Here is a 20,075-nt window from a genome sequence, read left to right as displayed (position 1 = left end):
CAGCCACAAATGCATAGTAGTTGTACCATGAGGCTTCCACATAGTTTGCATAGCCCACATTAAGTTTGACATTAATTTTGTTATTCAAAATATTCATTATTTTTCAGGACCAGTTTGGACAACATATAAAATCAGAGGTGCACTTGAATTTCTGTGTTTATTATGGACCAGATCGTATTAGAGACCCTGCTCTGCTTTCAAAACAGGATATTGTTTTGACCACATACAATATTTTGACTCATGACTATGGGGTAAGTAAGTTTGTACTCAACGAATTTCAAAGTTTAATTTTCAAAACATCTGACCAATATAAACCAGTCCTTTACAAAGGCCATTTGGGTATTTTTAACGCCACTCATGGGCCATACAAAGTTATCAACTTAAAAATTAGCTTGCTATAGTTAGTCAAACATTTAGTTAACTCACCCTGAATGTCATGGCTGGAACTTTTACTATTTGGTAAGTGTGGTGTTACCTAGCCATTAAAACTTTTTCACCGTAGTCTGTAATCCTAGATAAAGTCTAGATATCTTGCAGCCCTCCCTGGCTTGTTCCAGTGCCTCACAGAGGGCAGGATTGTTTACTCTGGGAAACACTGATCATCTTTTAATTCCATTTGTCCATGAACTTTTTGAATCCCTCTTGTGTATACCTGGCACATAGAAAATGTTAATGACAGTGCTTGCTTGTTGTTATTGCAGTGTAATTTCAAAAACTCATTTCCCAGTGAGTCAGTTTCAACTTGTTTTGACCTGGTAAGACAGAGCCCACTGCTTCTGTGGGTTTCCAAGACGACTTCTTTAAACAAGTGGAGAGCCTCACAGAGGGCCTGTGCTTAGCATCCCAACATGTAGCTCAGCAGGCCTCCTAAAGTATTAACAATAATAGTCGTTTAGCAAATTATGTTAAATACTATGTATTTTGATCTATTTCATGAAACATTTATTTCAGACCAAAGGGGATAGCCCATTACATAGTATAAAATGGTTAAGAGTGATCCTGGATGAAGGACATGCTATACGAAATCCAAATGCCCAGCAGACGAAAGCTGTACTTAATTTAGAAGCAGAAAGAAGATGGGTATTGACAGGTAATCTTAAGTTGTTTTTTTTTAACACCAAAAATTTAAGTTAGTGTTAAGTGTCAAATGAATATAAAATCTTGTAATATTCATCATATAGTTCATTAAAAAATTTATACCTTTCATAACGGTTGATAACAGCAAATTTTATATTTTAATTAATTTATGGCAAACTTAATAGGATTATTCTTGACCTTGGATTTTGATTTTGCCTGCTCCCATTTGAGAGCCTGTTTGCTGTTCATGGTACCTGTACTGGAAGGTAGGGAGGAGAGTGTGAATTGAGACTCATGAACTTCTTTTGCTGGTGTTGCTGCTTTAAAAACTGAATAAGAAAATGGATTTAATAGATACTTGAACTTACTGGTAAAAGTTAAGAGACTAAATGTATTTTCTTTGTTATTATCACTAATTGAGAGCTTAAAAATAGGATCATCGTATATTTTGAGATCTTGTACACGAAGGGCTTCAAAATGTTCTTTTTCAATTTTATTTTCTGTGGAGACTTTGTACTTCATCCTATGTTTGGCGAGCTGCACCTCTAACACGGTGCTGGTTTTCAGCTGGTATTGTCTGATGGAGCCTGTCAGATACTCTGCTTTGCGAGTTTATAGAGGTATGACAGTTGCCTGTTATTTCTTAGGTACTCCAATCCAGAACTCCTTGAAGGACTTGTGGTCTCTTCTTTCCTTTTTAAAACTTAAGCCATTTATTGATAGAGAATGGTGGCATAGAACAATACAGCGTCCTGTTACAATGGGAGATGAAGGAGGCCTTAGGTAGGTTATTTTTATGATGGTTAATGAATGTTTGCTAAAATAACTTGAGCTAATAGCAACTTTGATTATTGTTTAACTTATGGATTGGCTTTCTTTCAAATGTTTCACGGTTCAGTGCCTTAGTAATTACTTTTGATATTTGTTTGGGAAACAAAGATTTCTAACTCACTAAAAGGAAAGGCAGAGCTTTATAGTTTACGTGTGTGGCTACTATTACCAAACCATTCATAGATGCAGCCATAATGGGGATAAAATCTTTATCTCTTTTGAGGATTTAATGTAAACTGAGTTTCTGTACCTTTTCTTGTATAACTTTCTGTAGTGGGGACTAAATGAAGTGATGTAAAGTGACCTCAATGGTCTGATGAGTTTTATATGCGTGTTCCTGGTGATGACATGCAAGTTGAGCGTGTAAGTGAAAACCCAACCTGGTGGTAGCCATTTTGTGTAAGGTACTAAGTTAGTAAATGGTTTAGGTCTTGATATGATAGTGGATTGTGAAATCATTGTAGTAGTCATGGTCAATATTAAAAATGTAAATAGAAAAAAGTTCTAAAAGATTGGTGCATCGCACATTCTAAGAATATAAGGGAATGTTAAAAAACTGGTGGAAAATTCCATTATCTTTTTTAAAATTTTAATCAGTTTATCGGGGGCTCGTACAACTATTATCACAATCCATTCATGCATCCATTTTGTCAAGCACATTTGAACATTTGTTGCCATCATCATTCTCAAAACATTTTCTTTCTACTTGAGCCCTTGGTATCAGCTCCTCATTTTTCCCCTCTGTCCCCAGTCCCCTTCCCTCATGAACTTTTGATGATTTATAAATTATTATTATTTTGTCATGTCTTACACTGTCCGACATCTCCCTTCACCCACTTTTCTGTTGTCCATCCTCCAGGGAGGAGGTTATATGTAGATCCTTGTAATCAGTTCCTCCTTTCTATCTTACCTTCCCTCCACCCTCCCAGTACTGCCACTCTCACCACTGGTCCTGAAGGGAGCATCCATTCCTGGATTCCTTGTGTTTTCTACGAACTCTTTGAATCGTCACTACATTTTTGTGTGTATCTGCTAGATGGAATTGAAAAAAAAAAAAGTTCAACAGCTGATGTCCTATTTGTCAGTATTGTCCACTTGACTCCTCCCCAACAACTATTAAAACACTTGATTAAGGAATTATATATCCTTCTTTGTTAGGAAAAACCTTTTCTTTTAGAACTGGTATGCTTTTCAGTTGTAGATCTAGAAGGCATTTCTCCTTGTGAATCCTTATGTCACGTTTTAGCTTTGTTTAGCACTTATTACTTTATAGACATTACTTATAATTACCATATTATCAGTAAGCTGGAGGATAATGCTTTATATTTGCATTCTTGCACTTATATTCAGTGTGGTACTTTGCTTACTAAGAATTTGAGTGTTGACTGTCAGTGACATGGTTGACCAGATAATTTGGAAATTAAAGCACTGGTGATTGTAACAAAAGGTGAATGCGGAGCTTAAGAAAACCAAGAACATAGAGCAATTCAAGATTGACGTGTGATAAGTACTTAGCTGAGAAGGGGGAATTCAATGAATTTTTGTATGTAACTTTATTTGTATTGTAAATATCGGGTGGGATTAAAAATCCAAATAAGAGCTTTCAAAGCAATGTCCAATAAGATTATGAAACTAGTACTTTTTATTCTTATCAGATTAACTTCTAAAGAAATAAAGCATTAAATAATTGTTTTATTTTGCCTAGGCGCTTACAGTCCTTAATTAAGAATATTACACTTAGAAGAACAAAGACAAGCAAAATTAAAGGGAAACCTGTTTTGGAGTTGCCGGAGCGTAAAGTGTTTATTCAACATATCACACTTTCTGATGAAGAAAGAGAGATTTACCAGTCTGTGAAAAACGATGGCAGAGCCACTATTGGAAGGTATGGATGGGACGTAATGTTACAAGCCATACCTAAGATGATTTAATTTCTTTCTGTGACTTAGCTTTTTTTGAAAATTACTAGAAGTGGAAGAAATAATATTTAACAGTTAGATGATTCCAGAGAATTAGTGAAAAATTTATATAAAAAATGAAGTTCTGAATAGTAAGAAGACATTTCTTGTTTCTATTGTCAACTTTGCTTAACTTTGTCTCTTAGTTTCGTGGTATTAAATGAGACTCTTCATTAGTATCACTAAGTAGTGTATTTTGAAAGGTATGTAGGGAGTTGTATTAGTGAGGGGTTATTTTGGTACTGCATTTTTTTATTGCAGTTATTTCAAAATAGTTTGAGAAAATCTGAACAAAAATGCATTGATGCAAGATTCCTGACCTTAAAGAAATTCTAATGTCCTATAACTACAAAATAGAATTTGGTAAATTTAAGAGAGATACACAGATTTAGGTGATTAAAAAAATGAAATTGTTTCCAGCCAAATGCTAAGTTATGTTAATGGAAGTAATTTGTAGTAGATATTGAGGCGTTGTTAAGATTTCGATAGGTAGTGATTACTGATAAATGAGATACATGACAATCGAATGTACTTTTTTAATAACAGAATTGCATCATGATAATACATTAGAGAAAGCATTTCCTCCTCCATTGGCCAGGGAAGTAGGTTACTCAACTCAAGACGTTCACTGCTCTGAGTTAGTTCTGACTCGCAGTGACCATACAGGGCAAAATAGAACTGCTCTACAATGTCTCAAAGGCTGTAAACCGGTACAGGGCAGACAGCCTCATATCTGTACCTTGGAGCGGCTGGTGAGTTCAAACCACCGACTGCAGTCAATCAGCCAGCCTAATTATGACACCAGAGTCCAGGTAATGTCAGTTGAGGATGGTGGTACCTGTTGTTCATTTTAGTCATAAGGAAACCGGTAACGATACTGGAATTTGATGGCAGATTTCCTGACTCAGGAAGAGTGCTCATGAAGCATGGGACACGTCTAGGAAGAGTGAATGGACCAGTGTGGCTACAGTAATTGGTACACAATGAGTGAGAGAAGCTTTTAGCTCAGCAATTCTCAATCTGTGGGTCGCAACCCCATGGAGGTTTGAATGATCCTTTCACAGGGGTCACCTAAGACCATTGGAAAACACGTATTTCCGATGGTCTTAGAACCGGGAGACTGTTCCTGTATCCCTCTCCAGGCAGGTCCACGCACATGCAGAGACGGCTACAGTGATGAAGTAGCAAAGAAAATAATGTTATGGTTGGGGGTCACCACAACATGATGAACTCATTAAAAGGTTACAGCATTAGGAAGGTTGAGAACAAACCACTGTTTTAACTAAATTGTAAGGAGCCTGAATGTTAACCTAAACATTTTGTGATTTAAGAATTTTGAAGGATTTTGAGCCAGAGTATGTTTTCATCATACACAGACTTTCGAAAAATAAAACTGACAGCCATGTCAGGAAAGATAGTTACTTCCTTGGGTAGGTAATCAAATTGTACAACAGTGTCTGCAGCAGGATTCAAAACGATTATTATTTACCCAAGTGTAATGAGTGACTAAGAAAATACAAGTAGCTCCAGTGGCCCAATGGGGTAGCACATGATGCTTAATAGGAAATAAAAACATGGACCGAAATGTTTCACGACTGGGTGTGAGTGAAGAAAGAAAGTGCGTTTAGGTGGCAGTAGAAGAAGGATTGTTGAGGATTGAATTGTTTATAGGACTAGAATTCGAGAGCAGCTTGATACATACCCAGTAGGAATTTTTCATATATCGTGGTAAATAAAGTCAGGGAAGTAGATAGTAATAATGAAGGAAAAGAAGCAGGAGAGAAAGAGAAACAAACGTATTAAGGATTAAAACTCTGGGGAAGGTCCACATTTGAGAAATGGGACTGTAAAGACAGGTCACTGTGTAAGATTAGGGGACAAGTGTTGAAGAAAGAACTCTAACAGCATCTCCAGAAAGAAGAGAAGCGCCACGTAGTGTGGTGTTTCAGGACCATTGAACTCAGTGACTCAGAATAATTGTAAACCCTGTTTCAGTGGAGTGTGATGGATGAGGCCAAATTGCAAGAGTAAGTGGATTGCAAACAATTCGAGGGTATAGTAGTTTTTTGTACCTTGCTTTTTTCACTAACAATGTAAAAAGAAGTAGTTGCTTACTGGGTCAGATATTTTTATTTATGTGCTCTTACTAGAAAGAGTGCAAGAGACTATAGATTCAAAAGAGCATGAAGGAGATTGGTAGAGGAAAATGATGTCTAGTGCCATCAGTGGGGTGGAGTTAAAGGTTTCTACAAAGTGGGATGTGGGGGTTGAAGAAGGCCGAGGGCATTTGAAGTGTCATAGAAATGCTTGGTGTTAGAGTGGCAAAGGTGCTCCACACAGCATTGGCTAGAATCTGCAGAGCAGTCAGCGTTAGGCTTTTCTAGCAGCATGTGACAGGGACTACTGAAGTTAATTGAGAAGGATTGGGGACTGGCAGAAGGTTGAGGAATTCAGATCCAGCAAGAGCATGATTCAGGAGAATCACCACGGACTGAAAGGAAGGGCAGGCAGGACAGGAGTGAGAAGACATGGGAATCCCTAACACATAAGGCGCCAGCGAGGTGGTGTACTAAGCAGATTTGGCATGAATCAGGGAGATCGGGGTGGTTTTAAGTGGGAGATTCTAGAGTTCAGATTCTCACAACTTCACATAGGAAATTTTCATTTAATCGATATTTATTAAGGGTCGTTACTGTGTGCCAGGTGCATTGAGGTAAACAGCAGACTGAAACAACACGGCCCTCAAGGATTTATGTTTTCAGGAGGTGTGAAGATTTATTTTTTATAAACAGTTTCATTAGCACTTCATCTGCATGTCCTGCATTTGTACTGAATTACAATTTAGTAATTCAGTTATCTCAAAAAGAGTCATACAGTTATCAACCCCATTCAATTCTAGAACATTTTCTTCTTTGTACTCACTGTTACTCATGTGATTATTTTTCCTAAATGCAGCAAAAATTATGCACTACAAAACATTCAGTTCCACAACTTCTCCATGTATCATTGTGTTATGCAACCATTATTGATAACTTTTTCCAAATTATTCCACCACCAACGACAAACTCAGTAATGCTCCCAAGCAATAGCTTTCTCCTACCCTGCGTCCATGGTAACCACTGGTTAAGTTTGATTTCTTTTTAGTAGTGTTCTTGATCAAGTGTTCACATACTGTGTACTTTGCTGTTAAAACTAGTTGTATGTACACCATCAAAACTAGTTCTTGTGCTCACTCCCTCCTCTTGCATTCATTGGTTGCTCCCCAAGTCCCCGCCTTACTCTCCCCTCCTCCCATTTCCCTTCCACATTCTCAATAAACCATTGTATCACTTATTGTCTCTATGTAGCTATTCCTTCTGTACTTCATAAACTGGGAAACCAAACAAACGGTAAAAGGCAACCTAATGGTAAGAAGCAAATAATAATAATATACATATAAAGTGTAAGAAAGAGAAGACCCTCAACATTTAAAAGCTAGAGAAGAAACTTGTCGTGGAACAAGCGGGAAATACTTGATCCTACAGCTAATTCAGGTTGGGTCAAGAGGGAGGTCTGCTGAACAAGTGTCATCCCAGGGTTCAGTGAGATGGGAAGATACTTATGAAATATTTTGTGGGGGGAAAAACAAAGTCAAGAGGATAGGAGGAGCAAGAACTATTCTAATAAGAGTTATTTGGAGAAAACCTGGTGTCATAAGTGTTAGATGATTCACATTGAAAATGAGGAGTGATCTAGTGTGTAAATATCGATACACATCTCCAGAGCTACCTTGTTTGTAACTAAGGAGCTCTGATGTCACAGTGGTTGCGTGCTCAGCTGTCGACCAGAAGGTGGATGTTGGAACCCACCCAAGAGCTCCGTGGGGAGGACCTGGTCATCGATGCCTGTGGGGATTGAACTCTTCCATAAGCGGATCTCAACTCAGAGACATTATAGGACATTGAAATTGTAATCTTTAGCGGAGAAGAGTGTCACATCTTTTTACTACAGAGTTGCTGGTGGATCCAAGCTGTCAATCTTTCCATTAGCAGCAAGTGCTCAACCACTGGGCTACCACCGCTGTGAAACAATTGTATTCTTGTCACTTGGGGTCACTATGAGCCTAAAGTAAAGTCGTCTTGTTGGCACCAAAAAGCAGCATTTGCAACTATCTGTTTATTATTTGTTGCTCTTGTTTTCTGTTCCATTTTTGTCTTTCAACTTTGCTTTTTCTGTTTGTGCAGCTTCCTCTTGATCTGTTGTACAGGTTCCACGTGAGCACGGGGTCGTCTTCTGGAATCCCTCTCCTCTCCGAGGCTACCTGTAGTTTTGATGGCCACACAGTTGACTCCCTAGGCGCAGTCAATACAGCACATGTAAACGGTCTTTCTGTCATTTCGCTGCTTTCAGCTAAGAGTCATCTGATATCAGCAATGATTCCCTTCTGAAGGCAGCCTGAATCTCTGGAAGCCCTGTTAATGTTCTCCTGCAATCCCTGTTGAACAATCTTCAGAAAAATTTTACTTGCATGTGATATAAATATGGTTTTATCATTTGAGCATTATAGTGGGTCACATTTCTATTCCATTTAGTGAGTGTTTCCAGTGCCTTATCAGCTTGTTGAAATATTCCAGTTGGTATACCATCAATTCCTGAAGTCTTATATTTAGCTAACGGTTTCAGTGCAGTTTGGACTTCCTTCTTGATTTCTGTAGGTTATGATCATATACTACTTGTTGAAATGGTTGAATGGGAACCAGTTCTTTTTTCATACACAGTGCCTGTGGATTCTTCCTATCCTCTTTGGAGGCTTCCTTCAATATTTTGCCGATAGAATCATCATTGCAACTCAAGGCTTGCATTTTTTTATTTAGCTATTTCAGTTTAAGATAAACTGACCAAGTTCATTTTTGGTTTTCTCACTATGTTTTTGCATATTTCGTTATAGGATATTTTACTTTGTCTTCTTGAACTGCCCTTTGAAATTTTCAGTTCAGCTCTTCTCATTGTTTCTTCCATTCCCTTAGCTCTTCTGAGTATGAGCAAGTGTTCAGAGGCTCTTTTGACATCCACTTTGTTCTTTTCCTGTCTTTTTAATGACCTTTCGCTTTCTTCGTATATCATGTTGATACCATTCTGCGGCTTATTGAGTCTTCTGTTATTAGTGTTCAACGCATCAACTCTGTTACTAAGATGCTCTCAAAAACCAGGTGGACTAGGTCTAATTTTGACCTTGGTGGACGTAGTTTGATTTTCTGAAGCTTCAATCTGCGCTAAGATATGAGCAACTGGTAGTCTGTTGCACAGTCTCTGGCCTGGTTTTAGCTGCTGCTATTGAGCTCCGTTATGCCTTCCCACAGATGTAGTCAGTTTGATTTTTGTGTGTTCCAACTGGAGAAGTCCATGTGGGTAGCCAGTCCCCTTCTGTGTTGTTGGAAAATAGTATTTGTGATGAAAACGTTGTTGGTCTCGCACAAGGTTTTCATGTGATCTCCAACTTTGTTTCTATCGCCAGGACTCTGTTCTCCAACTGCTGTTCCTTCCTCTTTGTTTCTGACTTTTGCCTTCTAGTCACCAACTACACCATTGCAGAGATCTGTCTCAGACTGAAGGTGCTGGTAGAATTCAGTTTTCATGTCACCTGGTTTAGTGGTTGGTGCATAAATTTGAATAATTTTAGTGAAATCTAAAAGCCATCTGTTACGTTGAGGTTACCTAGTTGATGCATGTATATCAGTATCCTATCAGACGACTTTGTGCTCTAAGATAGATCTTGAAATGTCCTTTTTGACGATGACTGGGACACAATCCCATCATTCCTCTTGAATCTGTCTTTCCCACCATAGTCAGCCATATGCTAGTCTGACTCAGAATGACCAAGACCAGTAAATTTCAGCCTTCCGATATGCCTAGAATACTGATCTTTGTCAATTCCATTTCATTTTTTATTTCCAGCTTTTCTAGATGCATGTGTTGTACATTCTAACGTCCATTTACTAAGCGATAGTTGCAACTGTTCCCATTTTGAGTCTTGCCCATCAGCAAATCAAAGTCCTGAAGGCTTTTTGCTGATGCGGGTTTCATTCCGTCCATATCTTACTGGCGGATGTATTATTGCACGGACTGTTCTCAACAGTTGTGCATTTCTGACCCATGTTATTTCCTCCTGACTGAGGAACTACTTCGAATTAACATGACTTGCCCTGCAAGTCTAGTGGTAATAGATTGCCTCGATTTTTGTTTCTGATGAGGTTTCATTTCTCCTTCAGCATATCCAACTTTTACTGTAGTTGGCAGTCATTCCTCAAATAGTTTATTATTATAAGTATCTTTTAAAGTTGGGGCTTGCTTTTCTGGTTTTCATTTTTATTTTTGACTGATTTTCAAAGATGAGAAGCATTCGTTGTTAACTCATTGTTTTAGAAGAGCAAGTATTGTTATTGTTTAGGAGTATTTTATAATAATTGGTATTTTTTACCTCTAGGTATTTTAATGAAGGAACTGTCCTGGCCCACTATGCAGATGTCTTGGGTCTTTTGCTAAGATTACGGCAGATTTGTTGCCACACTCACCTACTTACAAATGCAATTTCTCCCAGTGCCCCCACAGGTAACCAGATATGATTGGTTTATGCTGTTGTATTGGTTAGAAAGAATTAGAATATTTTAATATAACTTCTTCTTTGTGTGTGAAATGGACTGAGTGGAGGGACTCAATTGGGCATGTATCCAAGAACTTTGGGGGCGTTCTCAGCCAATGAAAAGCAATTATAATGTGGATGATACCCTCCAATAAAAGGTTCAAATCGGAGCTGCCCCTTATCTGTGCTAGTTTAGGTTCATGCTACAATGATGGTTTTCTTTAAGGTATATTATGTTGGTTGTCTACTACTTTTGTTAGAGAATTTTTCTTAAAATTTCAAATTGAGCAATGTTTTTTGCTATGGGTAGAGAAATAATACAAATTCTGTCAAGCAAAACCTTTCTGTGTATGTATAAGGTAAATTAACTTGTCTAGTCATATTAAAAATGTTGCTTTGAATTAATTTTTCAGTTTTTTTTCCCCTAGCAAGTGACACACCTGAAGAACTGCGAAAGAAATTAATAAGGAAGATGAAGTTAATTCTGAGCTCGGGTTCAGATGAAGAATGTGCAATTTGCTTGGATTCTTTAACAGTTCCTGTAATAACACATTGTGCACATGTATTTTGTAAGCCTTGTATTTGCCAAGTCATTCAGAATGAACAGGTTAGTTCTGAATATAATAAACCTATCTGATCATAGTAAAGTTCAAGGTCTTATTGGAGGTGCAGAGGGAAAGGGAGATCTACACTGTTGATAAGTGTTAACGTGGATGAAGTGGAAGATAGTCCAGAAGTGAGAGACGAGAAATCAGTGGCGGTGAGGGATCAGCTATTAAGGGAGTTGATTAGTAGTTTAAACTGTTGAATACCAAGTTGATGATCTGAAATGTAGACACTTATTTTCTTTACAATGAGAAATTGTTATTTTAAAAAGACACTATAAAGAGAGCTACACATGGACTTAAATCAAACACTTTTAGTAGTTAATTTTTCCTGTGTTTCTCCAGGTGATATAATTAAGCCCTTCTAACATATAAAGAAACATTTTGGGGCGGCGTCTTCACAGTCCACTGATAGGTTAGATTATTGCTGTCTATTAAATACGCCCATAATGTGAGCCACTGGTAATGTTACACTGTCGAGCCCTGGTGGTGTGGTGGTGTGAAAATAACCAGTAGTATCTCCGAGGAAATTGGGCTTTCTACTCCTATACGTAGTGACAGTCTTGGAAACCCACAGGGGTTGCTCTGAGTCAGGATTGACTCGATGACTGAGTGGTGGAGTAGGAACCTCGGTGGCCTACTGGTTGTGGTTGAACTGCGACGATCAAGGCTGGCGGTTCAGAGCCACCAGCCCTCTGGGAGAAAGACTAGGCTTTTGTTTCTGTAAACACTTAAAATCCAGCAACCCGCAGCCCAGCCCTGGATCATCATTATGTGTTGTAATTTACTCGATGGCAATGAGTTTTGAGTATCGCAGATATTTTAGGAAAAGGAAAAAGAAGCACAAAATTAACTTTAGTAATGCGTATTATTACTTGGTTCAATATGTATGCAATCCATAAACAATTGATACATAATACTTTTTTAAAAACAAGTGTTCAAAATCTGTACTGGGGGTACCTAAAATCAGAACAAGGCTTTGCTGGGCGGAGCTTTTGTTGCACGCATTTTTCCTGCTAGGCGAGCATTGAGCAACTCACTCTGAGTTCGTTTACCCAGTGGCATCACCTGGGAAGCTTCTCTGCTAACAGTGAATTTTTTCATGAAAGCAGCTTCACTCAAACCTCATTTTTTGTGATGGCCGATTTAAAAGGGAAGAGTGCGACTGAAATGTTGTTTCCTGCTCGGGAAAATACCACAGAAACTGTTGTGATGTTGAACACAGCTGACAGAGGTGGCAGTATGGGCAAGCCTCAAGTGTACGCATACTTGTCTTGTTTCAAAAAGGTGAACTGTTGATTGATGACAAACCTCCACCTGGATGTCTGTCTGTCAACTTCCTGAATGAACAGAAGCGTTTGCTCCACCAGGTTGGACTGTTGATCAGGCTTTCTGTCTAGAGGTTCTGAAGAGTGCAGCCCCGTGTGGGACAAAGCGCCCTGATTGGTGGCAGACGGGGACTTCCTGGCTTTGCCATGGTGACAGTGCACCTGCTCCCGCCCTTGCTCCGTGTGACTCCGTGAATGAAGAGGGCGTGAAAGGACAGTGATTTGACCACATAGAAGAGGTGAAAACACAAGGGAGGTGCTGTCAGCCATCCACACAGATGACTTTGAAAACGTCTCCAAGAACGGAATCAGATTTGACCAATGTATTAAGTGTAATGGAGAGTAATTTGAAGATCACAAGGCTATTTTGTAACAAAATTTAAATAGCTTGGGGGGGGGGGAGTTTTTTGGGTACCCCCTCATTTGTTGTATTCTGAACACAGTATGTATCAATTTTCTGCCACCATTGTGTTAATGACCACAAGTGTCTTGGCTGTTCGGTTAGTACAGGGGTAGGTAGATCCTTTCAGTTGATAGGATTTTTGTTCAGTGGAATATTCTTAAACTAGTCCTTTAGCTGGCATGGAATTTTTTCTAACCCTTTTAATTGACACAAAACAGTTCTTTTAAAAACTATATTACACATCATTGAATACCCCAATAACTTTGGAAATAAATATATCCACGTAAGTACTTTTCAACACTCCTCTTAATCATTTACCCTCTTCCCCCAAAAAATAACAGACTATGTATTCATTGCTGAAGAGTTTTAGTCTTTGTCACTAGTATTTAGTTCTAGTAATTTAAGATACATTTTATATTTGTCTCCATATGTTTTATATATGTCTCTGTTTTACTTAATACAGGTATAACATATACTGCTTTGAGTGAACTTGATAGAATTGAACAGTGTCTTTCATAAGACACTAAGAAATAGAGTAATTATAAATTGATGTTGGAGTGGGGTTCCAGAAACACTGTGTGGTTTCGTTTTGCTGCCTCCCAGTGAGTTACGTACTCTTTCAAGCTTTTGCTCGGTGTCCCCTACAGCTTTTGTTCCGTAGTGTCACCCACTCCCTTTGCTCCCTCCTGGACCCACTCAGTGCCACAGAGCAGTGCATAGCGATTCTCAGCACAGATAGGGAGTTATGCTAAATGTATTTGTATGACAGTTGTAGAAACTGCTCCCAGGCATATAAAGTTTGCCGTACTTCTTAAACATTTTAGAAAAATTTCGTTTTTGTTTTTGTGGTAAATATAACTTTGTTCTCTCTTGTACAGCCTAATGCTAAATGCCCTTTATGTAGGAATAACATAGATGGAAACAATTTGGTACAATGTCCTCCAGAAGAATTAACATCCATCCATGAGAAAAGCAATCATGTGGAATGGACATCCAGTTCTAAGGTAAATAGATATGTATAAATGTTTTATTTCGAGTTTTAAAAGAAAATGCATATTTTGTGTAAAAATAACGGCTTAAAGAATTAATGCTATACTTTGAATATTATGCTGTATTGGGAGGGAGAGCTTTTTGTTAGTTCTTAGTGGTGAATTCGGAAGGAGAGAGACAGACAGATCAGAGTATTAAAATTATTCAGTCATGGCTATATTTTTAAATAGTAGTTGATGTATTTTGGGGAAATATATTGATACATTTCATTAAAAATGAATAGTTACACAGATTTTGAAAGTACTTTGCTAATTTAAAATGGAATAATGGTTGCTCTAATTTTTTCCAGATTAGTGCATTAATGCATGCACTGATTGACTTAAGAACGAAGCACCCCAACATAAAAAGTTTAGTTGTTTCTCAGTTCACAGCATTCCTCTCTTTAATAGAAACACCACTTACGTGAGTTAAACTAATTTTTTACTTTTCATAGAAGTGTTTTGATTTTAATAACAAATACAGAATTATTTAATGTCTCACTCGTGTTTATGTCATTTGCCTAAATTTCAGAATCATGGTAAAGAATGCTTTCTGTCTTCATGGACTTACGCTTTGCATTTGACTAGTAGGCATTTGATACACATTTGTTGAATGAAGAAAATTGCGGACATTTGTAAATAATTTTTTAAAGTGTAGTAAATGCGATTCTCTTTTTCTCTCCTAATTAGAGCCTCTGGGTTTGTGTTTACTCGTTTGGATGGTTCAATGGCCCAAAAGAAAAGAGTTGAGTCAATTCAATCTTTTCAGAACACTGAAGCAGGATCTCCAACGATAATGCTTTTGTCTTTGAAAGCAGGAGGAGTTGGCTTGAATCTTTCTGCAGCTTCTCGGGTGTTTTTAATGGATCCTGTAAGTAATTTTGTGGGCTTTAGGTATGTTATTACTACCAGTTGCCAAGGAGTACATTCTAACTAGGTGACCTGGTGTGGCTCAAAATGAAACTGCGCTTCAGAATGTTTTCAAACTGATATTTTTAAGCATATCCCCACAGACCTTTCTCCATAAGCGCTTGTCGAGATGGGCTCAAAGTTTCTTACCCTTGAGCGAGCTGTGGGGAGGGGCGAAGTACATTAACTGCACCTCTACCTTTTTCAAAAATAAGAATGTAGAACTGTGTATAAGATCTTCATAGTTATACTTGATTATGGAGACTCTTAAGCTGTAGAAGTGTGTAATAATAAATTCATAAATATGTACACAAAGCCCTTTCTTAAGCACTTAAACATTCCTTTGTAGTTAGAGTCATTGCTGTCCAGTCAGTTACAACACATACGTCTGATACTGTTAACTCGTCCTTACTCTGCAGGTGAGGAAATGGAAGCACCCAACTTAAATAAATTAGGCAACACTATACAGCTAGTGACGCATAAAACCAGATTCAAACATGCTGCCCTACTGTGTGTTTATAGAATAAGCACCTGTTAACTGCATTGCTTTAGGATAGTGGTTCCTTCAAGCAAGCATGAGATTTTGTGTGTGGAAGTCACCAGGGAATTTAGTTGTAAAGGAGACGAATCAAGTAGCTTCCTTCATGGTGTTAGAGGTCTTAAGCTCTAATCTATATAAGGATCACGTTAAAATTCTGTTTTTTACTTCTGTCCTCAAGGATTTAGTTCTTAGTCCTAAGAAGCGATATTTTGAACATATTCACATACAAGTGGCCCTGGATCACAATATGTGAAATAAATATCATTGATAGAATGTTCTGGATAAATTTTAGTACCTATTTAAAATAGGTCACTTGCTGTGAAATGCATGCATAGGAACGAGTGGTGCTCAGCTCCACCATGAACTTGACTTGGGAAGCTGCGTTCCCTACAGGTCTGTGTAAGAGCACTTTTTCTAATTGCAGAGAGGGGCTGTTCATACTGGAGGCACTGTCCAGCAACAGTCACAGGCTAGTTCCGTGCCTTACTGATTTAAGATTTATAGTATTAAAGCTGGGAGCAAAACAGACCACCTATTCGCATAAAGATTTGCCTTCTTAGAAGCCCACAGGAGCAGTTACCCATGTCCCACAGGGTCGCTGTGAGTTGGAATCAGTTAGTTGCCATTGAGTGAGCGTGTTAAAGCGTGTTGCCTGAACGCAGACTAGTCTTAACATGGAGAAATTTTACTGAGCTCTAAAAGCAAATTAATTCAGTTGAGGTTACCTATTCGGTGCATTTATGTGCTACTGAAACTTGGTTTTCTCGATTAGAAATAGCCCTTCTATGGAATTTATAATAGAGCCGTATTTAGGCATTAATGAGTTTCAAATTCATGTCATGAGAGGCAGTGGTTTATTGTATTTGTTTTGCCTCAGTGTCTTGAGTGAAGTGTTAAGTCGTCGTTAGAATTTTTTTAAGCCTGTTGTAAGTGCAGATCCAGTTACATAATGATTTTCTCGGGTGGGGTTCTCTAGGGAGACAAAGTCAGTGATGCTTTTATGTGTAACTGGGTCACAAACTTGTAAAAGCTGATTCCACGTCTGGGGTGGAAGCTTCTCCTGACTTACATAGCTGCTGGGGCTAATGAACCAGAGATTGACAAGGAAGGCCACACGGGTTCCGGTTGTCGGGTCAGATGGCAGGCCACTGTTGACTACCATGATAGCTGCCAGTATGACAGGCCATTGACTCGAGGTCCAAAAACCAGAAAGTGATGACCTAGATGCAGGATCCAAACCCAGGAAAAAGCAAGCACGCTTTTCTACAGCAACCAATTGTATCGGCAGCAGGCCACTTACTCGAAGAAACTTCCTTTCAATTGATTGTATCAGGACTATGACCCGAATAGGGTGTTGCGTTCCTCCTTTTTATCTTTTTAAAACTGGCTGTGAGTACATTCTGTTAGGTCAGGAGATGCGAATTCGGAAAAAAAAAAAATCCAAACTCACTAACTCACCAAAGTCACTATGGTAGCCTATTATGAATCCTAGTGACCCTACGGGCTACAATAGAACTGTCCCCACAGGGGTCTGAGTGTGCTTACAGGAGTAGAAAGCCCCATCTTCCTCCCATGGAGAAGTTGGTGGTTTTATGCTGCCGACCTTCACTGTTCAAAACCCACACTCCACACTTAGTGAACGTTGGCTGAGAATCATAGCCCGGCCACGGTGCTGCCAAAAAGCTCACTGTCACCCCACCCTGTAATACTCTAGAAGCCATTCATGGAACACAATTTCCAATTTTGTTTTTTGTAGTTTACAAACGTAATATCTGATGAGGAAGGAAGAGTCTATGCTACTATCAAAATAGTGTAATTAGTATAAAGTTGATGAGAGAGTAAATGCTTAAGCCATTAAAAACAGCTTCAGAATGTTTTAACCCTATTGTTTTTCATTGACCACTTCAGGGTTTCCGAAAAGAAGCTATACCTGGGCTCTTGGTTTAATGTCCAATGGATTTCACTCTAAAATATTAAGTCTAACAGTTTTGGGGAAATTATAAACTAAGTATATTCTTAAATCTAACTTGCATGCTGGTGGATGGGGAACATGCTGGGGGGAGGACCTCAATCAAACAAAACTTGATGCCTTTGACTCTCTTCTTAATCAGTAGGATTGAGTAGAATTGTTCCTTTTAGTTTTTGAGACTCTAAATCTTCAGAGGAACAAAAATCCGTCCTCAATCCATCCTCATCTTTCTCGGAGTGGCTGGTGGTGGGTTAACAGCCCGATATGCACAAACTTCGCTGCTTTTTCGCATTGGTTCCTTAAAACTCAAATTATCACATATTAATAGAAAATCCTTTCTTTGTCCTTGATTTCCCAACAACTGAAAAAATTAAGCTAAGCGTAAATTATAATATACATGGGGCCTTTTCATATGCAGCCCTGAGGTTACTTTACACTGTCAGACAGGGAATTTTCATGACTCGGACTTGACAGTAGGAGGAGCCCTGACATCGCGGTTACATGCTCAGCTGCTGAAAAGGTTCCAGCCTTGAATTAGCCACGTAGCCACTTCTGTTTCTTTGTTTTTACCCACTTCTAAAAGACCTGGGGACCTGCTTCCATAAAGATTCCTATGTGGCAGCTGTACACTCTCACAGGGGCTGTCAGTTGGCATCGACTTCCTGGCGCAGTGACAACATCTAGATAATATATCATATTGTTTAGAAGTGACTGGACTTCTAAGTTGAAGAACTCTTCCATTGCTCTCTATTCAACAAGACAGGCAGGCTTAATTTTTTTAGCTCTATTTTTACATCAAACTAATTTCTAATACAGATGTAGACAATTGTATCCACAGTCTTAAGATTTTAGACTTTCACTATTCTTGAAACTTTGTTTTATAACTTTCTCTCATGCATAGAAAAAAGTGAAAAGGAAGGACCAGCAAAGCAGAGCATTTCTTATAAATAGGCCTGAGAATTTTTATATTTTATGAAGAAAATTAAGTTATCTAAGAAGATGTGTACTCTTAGCTTTTTCTGTTGAGCAGATGCAGACCATCTTTTGTGTGTGTGCAGATCATCTTAAGTCAAACAAACAAACAAACAAAGCCCAGCTACACGGCGGAAGGAAAGTGTCAAGTCTGTGTGTTGGGTGCGTAGTGGGTAGAGGCATGGTAGCTGTGATAATGCCTGTCGACTGCAGTAGTGATGAGAGGGGACAGCGTTTGTTTCCCCCAGTGCATTTTCAGTGACCGTGTCTCAGCTGGAAAATGTGAGTGAATTTACTGAAGTGAAAGTATTTCTGTAGCACACTCACAGATCAGGGCAGTAACCCAGTGACTTGTGTGATCCTTAGGCCTGGAATCCTGCTGCAGAGGACCAGTGCTTTGACAGGTGCCACAGACTTGGCCAGAAGCAAGAAGTTATCATCACAAAAGTGAGTTTAAAACCCTCTATTTTCAGGCAGGTCGATAAAGATTTTTTTAGAAAGGTGTACAATATTGTAAAAGATTAAAAGAGAATTATATACAGAGCAAAATGAGGAAACCACCTACCATCAATACTTCAAAATCCCTTACCAAATGCTTACGTGCTTTCAAGTCTGTAGATATATATATCCGAAACATGTCTTTCTGAGGCAAGTGGATGATAGTTTCTATTCTGTAGCATGTTATGTTTGCTGGCTTCTTAATAGTGTAAGCTGAGATTTTGTCTGTTTTAACATCTACATGGCTTTTTCAAAACATACTCCCCAAAATCAAACTTGTTACCATTGAGTTGATTCTGACTCATAGCAACCTAGAGGTCAAAGTAGCACTAAGTGCTAAAAAGAGGTTCTGAGACTTCAGTCTGCCGGGGCAGACAGCCTCTGGACCTGTCTCTCCTGAAGAGACGGGTGAATTCCCTCCATCAGCTGTTCTGTGCAGCAGTTCCGTGAGTAACCCACTATGTCATGAAGGCTTCTTTTCATAATACAGGCACATCATAATTTATTTAGCCGGTCTTAATTTTGAAAAATGAATACAAGCTGGCATAATGGTCTTTATTGTGAATATATAAGTAAACAATAGGTACACAAACTTAATGGGCTGATTGCCTCTTTAAAAAAAAATTACTTGATCCCCTGTAACCCGTAATCCAGGATAAAGTATAAGTTATCTTGTCTTTATAATACCCTTAGCAATTAAGATCTTTTTCCTTAAAGCCCATAATCCAGGATAAAGTGTAAGTATATGTCTTTGTAACTCCCCTGGATTGTTCTAGCTCCCTCTGTGGGGTAATAGAGCCCACTTGGGGCAATACTGATGTAGATTAAGACAACTGGAATTACAGATTTAGAATTTGTACTGGATGACTGCCAAGCTGTTGTCAGACAAACATAACGGTACGAGAAGACATAAGCGCATGCTCCTGCCCTCGTCGAGTGACATTCTAAGCCATGGTGACAGCAGAATGTTTTTGTGTGCCTTTTTTTTTTTTTTTTCGTGTAAAGGGGTCTTGATATATTCTGATTTGTCTTATCCTTGTTATATATACTGTAAATGATTATATGTCCATGTGCTTTTTTGTGATATACAAAGTGACATTTTCCCTGTAGCTCCTAAAGTCTTGGTAGGACAAAAAGGCTTTTGTCTAAGTTTGGTAAAACTCTTCTTCTATACTTTTGATTCTTTTGGAAGATTTTATTTCACTAAGATTTGTTAATAATCAGTGATGTGTGGGTGTAACGGTTCTTCAGATGAAGAAACATTTATTCTTTCATTGTGTTTGAAAGGTCCATCTTTTCTTTCATTGGTCTGTAATGTGTCCGTTTGGACTCTGCTG

General features: G+C 38.5%; 1 protein-coding gene across 9 annotated transcripts in view; it reads left to right on the top strand.

Annotated features, from left to right (window-relative positions):
* Nucleotides 1-20,075, top strand: part of HLTF (helicase like transcription factor) — a 95,900-nt gene that overhangs the window by 72,464 nt on the left and 3,361 nt on the right. For 6 of the 9 annotated variants that reach the window (XM_075555908.1, XM_075555911.1, XM_075555910.1 and 3 more), the window contains exons 15-24: nucleotides 108-251; nucleotides 952-1,090; nucleotides 1,725-1,860; nucleotides 3,614-3,793; nucleotides 10,330-10,454; nucleotides 10,899-11,092; nucleotides 13,700-13,825; nucleotides 14,161-14,273; nucleotides 14,540-14,720; nucleotides 18,607-18,687. In XM_075555908.1, the coding sequence (XP_075412023.1) occupies nucleotides 108-251; nucleotides 952-1,090; nucleotides 1,725-1,860; nucleotides 3,614-3,793; nucleotides 10,330-10,454; nucleotides 10,899-11,092; nucleotides 13,700-13,825; nucleotides 14,161-14,273; nucleotides 14,540-14,720; nucleotides 18,607-18,687 (1,419 nt within the window). The remainder of the gene's footprint in view (nucleotides 1-107; nucleotides 252-951; nucleotides 1,091-1,724; nucleotides 1,861-3,613; nucleotides 3,794-10,329; nucleotides 10,455-10,898; nucleotides 11,093-13,699; nucleotides 13,826-14,160; nucleotides 14,274-14,539; nucleotides 14,721-18,606; nucleotides 18,688-20,075) is intronic. The other 3 variants (XM_075555912.1, XM_075555915.1, XM_075555914.1) reach the window with 1 other exon arrangement.

This window comes from Tenrec ecaudatus, chromosome 8 (genome assembly GCF_050624435.1).
Source record: "Tenrec ecaudatus isolate mTenEca1 chromosome 8, mTenEca1.hap1, whole genome shotgun sequence".
NCBI classification, from domain to species: domain Eukaryota; kingdom Metazoa; phylum Chordata; class Mammalia; order Afrosoricida; family Tenrecidae; genus Tenrec; species Tenrec ecaudatus.
This window is presented reverse-complemented; position numbering and strand designations above follow the sequence as displayed.